The sequence below is a fragment of the Olea europaea genome, chromosome 1 (assembly GCF_002742605.1).
Source record: "Olea europaea var. sylvestris chromosome 1, O_europaea_v1, whole genome shotgun sequence".
NCBI classification, from domain to species: domain Eukaryota; kingdom Viridiplantae; phylum Streptophyta; class Magnoliopsida; order Lamiales; family Oleaceae; genus Olea; species Olea europaea.
The window spans coordinates 10,585,169-10,590,715 of record NC_036237.1 but is presented as its reverse complement, the minus strand read 5'-3'; the positions used below and the strand labels follow the sequence as shown (position 1 = coordinate 10,590,715).

The 5,547-nt window shown below is 48.1% G+C and overlaps 1 protein-coding gene across 1 annotated transcript; it reads right to left on the bottom strand.

The window, feature by feature from the left end:
- Positions 1-1,416: 1,416 nt before the first annotated feature.
- LOC111404209 lies at positions 1,417-2,403 on the bottom strand. The gene has a single exon (XM_023032990.1). The coding sequence runs from the start codon at positions 2,401-2,403 to the stop codon at positions 1,417-1,419; it is 987 nt and encodes a 328-aa protein (XP_022888758.1).
- Positions 2,404-5,547: the final 3,144 nt, after the last annotated feature.

Sequence of the window (5,547 nt, the reverse complement as noted above, 5' to 3'; positions counted from 1 at the left end):
AGTGAAGTAACAAACGATGAGCTTCGGAGGTGCAACCTCGACTTCGTCAAAGAGAGAAGAGATGACTCCCGGTTGAAGCCGCCATATACCAAAGAAAGATGATGAAGTACTTCAACTTAAAGGTAAAGAAGAGGTCATTTAGAGTCGACAACTTGGTCCTTAGGAGAGTCTTTCTCTCCTCAAAAGAACCTAGTTCTGGTTCCCTAGGTCCGAACTGGGAAGGGCCATATAAAATCAGAGAAGAAATTCGACCTGGGACTTACTGGATTGAAGACATGGACGGCAAGGCCCAACCCCGTCCATGGAACATTGAGCACCTCATAATCTATTACCAATGAATGTACTACCTCGCTGGACGATCTTTCCCAGCTCTTGTAACATTTCTATGGTTCAATAAAATTCTATGATTAAATTAACGTGTCGCATTACTTCCTCACCTCCGAGGAGAGGCAAGCGTCCCATCTTTGGGCCAACTCGCTTGAACTCCGAGGCGCATGAACATGCTTCCCTTTGATGAGGTTGAACGTCAAGGGAAGAAGCCTCAACATGGCTACACCATCCACCATGTTGGGAAGCGTCGTTACCTCGGAGGAGAGGCCGGGCTCCCATCTCTAGACCACCTCTTTTGAACTCCGAGGCGCATTCACCTGCCTCCCTTTGGCGAGACTGAACGCCAAGGGGAGAAGCCTCAACATGGCTGCACCATCCACCATGTTGGGAAGCGTCGTCACCTCGGAGGAGAGGTCGGGGTCCCATCTCTGGGCCACCTCATTTGAACTCCGAGGCGCATGCACATGCCTCCATTTGGCGAGGCTGAACGCCAAGGGAAGAAGCCTCAATATGACTGCACCATCCACCATGTTGGGAAGCGTCGTCACCTCGAAGGAGAGGTCAGCGTCCCATCTCTGGGCCACCTCGTTTGAACTCCGAGGCGCATGCACATGCCTCCCTTTGGCGAGGCTGAACGCCAAGGGGAGAAGTCTCAACATGGCTATACCATCCACCATATTGGAAAGTGTCGTCACCTTGGAGTAGAGGCCAGGGTCCCATCTCTGGGCCACCTCACTTGAACTCCGAGGCGGATGCACTTGTATCAGAGTAAAACTCCCAGTTCAGTTGCAACACGGTCCACTCTCAGGATCCCTTCAGGTTACAATTATTAAGCTCAAGTACAATTCATTTGCTTGAGTCCCATATTGGTCATAACTCGTGAGGCTTGCATACAATTTATTCGTTTAAGTGATTGGAGTTAGGATACCCAGTTAAAGTTATTTAGTTCTTCAATCAACATTATGTTCAATTATTTAACGAGGCCAACACACTTGAATAAAAAGGAGATTATATTGATTTTCAACTAAGATTACAAAAGCGGGGCCTGAAGCCAGTACATCGTGAATAACTGAAAAGAAAACTATCCTAAGCCTGAGATGATGGAGGTGCTTCAGTAGCTGGGACTTCCGCAACTTGAGCATCAGACATTGCTTCTTCTGCCTCTGCTACCTCATCTCCCACCACTTCATCAGCTGGGGTTTGAGGCACTTTGTCCATAAACTTCGACCTGAGTTGCGACAGATCCTGATTGGGATACAACTCCTCAGCCTGCTCCATCACTTCAGCATAAGCAAAGTTCCTCCAATAAGTGTTGAAGCTCTGGTACTCCTCGGTATTGTGGAAGTTGGCGATGTAGTCTTTCACTACATCCTTCCTTGCATTCTGGGCTTCCTCCCTAGCATGGGTTACGTCATCGACGTACCACTTAATTTGGCCCTCGATATACTTGTATGAATCTTGGGCCCCTGCCAGCTCCCTGTTAGCCTTCTCCAAGGCTTCGGCTGTCATCTTCTGGTGATCTTTGGAAACCTCCACCTTCTTAGTCAAGGAGGCAACCTTACACCAGGACTCATGTACCTCCCTCTTCAATGCCTCTATCTGGGCTAAGGCAGACTCCAACTTGGCCGATTCTTCAAGCTTTTCGGCCCTACATACCTCAGCCTCGGCCCTAGCTGCCTTCAGCTCCTCTGCAAGGGAGGCGGTCTTCCTCTCTGAGGTGGTGGTCCTCGTCTGGAAGTCAGTGAGGGCCTCCCTGCATTCCAGTGTAAGGCCAAAAGTCCTAACACTTTGGCTCACAAGAGCCCTTGTCAGGTCCGTGGCATCACAGGAGGAGGCGTGCAGCTGCCACCGATCCGTCCAGAATTTATAAAAACTCTCAGTAGCGCCTCGGATCTCAGGTGGCAGGGCCTCCACCAAAGCTGGGGCCAAAGGCTCCTCCTTTCCAGCAAGGAAGCTCGTAGACTTCCTTTGCACTCGAGCAGGCCTTTGTCTGGCAGCCTCCTCCTTGGCCACCTCAGCTTCTCTCCTTGCAACCTCCTCCCTCGCCTCTTCAGCCTCGACACACCTTACCATTTCAATCTTAACCGCTTTCGAGGCGCTTCCAGTAGCTTTGGTGGCCCGGTTTCTTTGCCTTAATGGGACATAGAAGTCCCAAACTTTCCAGACGACCTGGAGACATGCACCAGCTTCCTCTTCTTTGCCTCTTCAGGGACTTTCTCCTTCTCCCAAGGTTCCTTGGGCTTTTCTAGCCTCTGGGAGGTCCCCTTTTCGGAAGGCCTTGAGGTGCTGTCCATGGAGAGGCGTTCAACTCTACCTCGGACCTCCTTGGCGCCACTTGACCCCGGCTTCAGGGGCCTCGCCTTCACAGTAGAAGTTGCCCTCAGTATAGACGCCATGTCACGAGCTGGGTACTCCTTCCTCTTAAACTTATCTGCAGAACACAGCGCGTCAATACCAAAACAAAAACACAAAAATATACAAGTTTAGGAGCTTCATACCCTTGGAGGCCATCAATTTGAAGTCGAGGAAATAACGACTTCTGTCGATGTGGTGATCGAAGTGGCGAAACTTCAGAGGTCTCTTGTAAATGTCCTCTATCACTTCAAACTCCTCCCTTCTCAGCTCGAATCTCGTACTGCTATTTGCAAATGAGGCCTCAACAGTTAGAGAAAAATTAAAGTTGAAAACGGAATGCAAACTACTTAGGCTGGGAGACTCACGAGCTTCGTAGTACTGGGTTGGTACTGTGCAAGATAGGGCTTTGTCTCCCTCCACCGCCTGCCACCTGCCCCTCACCCAGAACCACGACTCCTTCCACCCCTTTATGGAAGAAGGCAGCCCCACCACAAAAGGTGCATGGGCCCCCCAGAGAGTCAAGTAATACCACCCCTTCGACTCCTTACCCATTACCCTAGGCTGGAATAGGGTCATGAAGACGTGGAGAGGCATGTCCTCCCCAAGCGACACTTCCTTCCATAGGAAGTACGAGCCGATCAACTGGTTCCTCCCATTTGGCAGAACCTGGGTCGGCGACAACATGAAATTCCTTAGCACAGCCCTGAAGAAGGGGTGTAGAGGAAGACGCATACCTGCCTTGAACAAGTATTCGCTCACTGCCACGCACCCAGGCCTCGGATAATAGGCTCGCTCTTGGGCCTCGGGCACTAACATCTCCACATAATGAGGTACACAGTACCTCTCCCTTATCTCCCCCAACCTCTTCAACATCATATTCGAAGGGACTCTAGACGCCCCCCACTCTACATTGTAATCTACTTCCTCCTCGGTTATAGCAATCTGCTCAACCTCGGAGTCTCCCTGTAACTAGACCCCCGACTAAACGACGCGACAGTGACCAACTCCCTACCCGAAGTCGACTCCATCTCAGAAAATAACTAAGAACGCAGTAAAATGAGGATTTTCTGTGAAAAATACCTACTGAAAAACTACACAAACAGTGTCGAAAAAGCAGTGAACGAACTTGTCTCAACGCCGGAATGTTTAAGTTCTAAGAGAAGAAATCAGATTGCAAGTGCTAGAAAATCCGGAAAAAGGAAGTTCTCTCGCCTTTTATAAAGGGTCAGGACGAACCCCCACTGTCAGATCAAAGCTCATTCAATCTGAATCCTTCATTTTAAATCAAATCCGAGGCGTAGAATTCAAACGGTTTTTCAAACGTACGCCTCAGATTTAAGCGTGTCTCCCACGCACCTCAGCCAACGTGTCTGCTTCTAGAGGCCCCAGCTGTTCTAAAATTACGATTTTAATTCGACGGCAGCAGGCGCCTTGAAAGTTGCAACGGTTCAACCACCTTTCCTCGAAAACATGCGCAAAACATCAAATCATTGGCACAACTGCCAAGGAACAATAATTATCAATGAAACTCGGCTTCATCTTCAACGTTCAGCCATCAAGCCTCGTAGGTTCGGTTTTCCAACCATCTCGGCTTCATCTTCAACGTTCAGCCATCAAACCTCTCAGGTTCGGTTTTCCAACCACTTCGGCTTCATCTTCAACGTTCAGCCATCAAGCCTCTCAGGTTCGGTTTCCCAACTACCTCGGCTTCATCTTCAACGTTCAGCCATCAAGCCTCGCATGTTCGATTTCCCAACTACCTCGGCTTCATCTTCAACATTTAGCCATCAAGCCTTGCAGGTTCGATTTCCCAACCACCTCGGCTCATCTCCATCTTCCAAGTCTCGCGAGCCTCGCACATTCAGTTCGTGCCACCACCTCTGCTCCTTCATCTTTCACCCGCAACAACACATTTCAAACTCCAACCACGATATAAATATCTATACTTGGACTTGGGGGACTATTATTTATGGTTCAAAAATTCTTTCAATTTTTACCCAACCCACTGGCTTTACTTCATTGAAGTCCACGCATTACATAAATGATTATACTTGGACTTGGGGGACTATTATTTATGGTTCAAAAATTCTTTCAATTTTTACCCAACCCACTGGCTTTACTTCATTGAAGTCCACGCATTACATAAATGATTATACTTGGACTTGGGGGACTATTGTTACGTGTTGTCATACTTGACCAACCTACGTGGGCCTATGGCCCACTCAATCTAAACCACGTGGCGCTCTAGCCGATGTGATCTGTATATTCGGGGCCCTTCATGCCAAGGTCCATATGTTGAGGCCTATTAAGATAGCCGATGCCCTAAAGCAGAAGTACTAGATGAGTGGCAGAAGCCCCGAATCCGAAGCTGAAGCAGAAGCCCCCAAACCATAAAGGAACATCTTCCATAATCACTTCTTCCAAGAGATCTTCTACGTAAAAATCTTGTTAGAATGATTGATGGAACATTTTCATAAGTATACATGTCAAGTCTTGTCATTAGCATGGGGGTTCTGCATAAGCAATAAATGTATAGCAAACTAGCAAGTCAAAGATGATGCCTAGGATTGGATGTTTGAATTAAAGAGATGAGGCCATGTGCCACCTCATCTAAGGGCTGTCATTTCACATGTAACACTATAAATACTTTCCTTGTATAACATTGAAGAACTAATGCAAGAATCAATACAAGAAGCCACACTTTACTCTCTTTCATATTATCTTACAACACAATACGAGTTCATACATATTTACATTCACGTTCATGAGCACCGATTGGTAATTATTGTATAATCGGATTACGAACATTCCGTCGGATTCCGATCGTTCTCGTCCCGCGTCGTTGAGCTACTCCCACGCCCC

Excerpts from the sequence above, each read along its gene's own strand:
- LOC111404209 (XM_023032990.1), bottom strand. The coding sequence starts at position 2,403 with ATGGTAAGGTGTGTCGAGGCTGAAGAGGCGAGGGAGGAGGTTGCAAGG.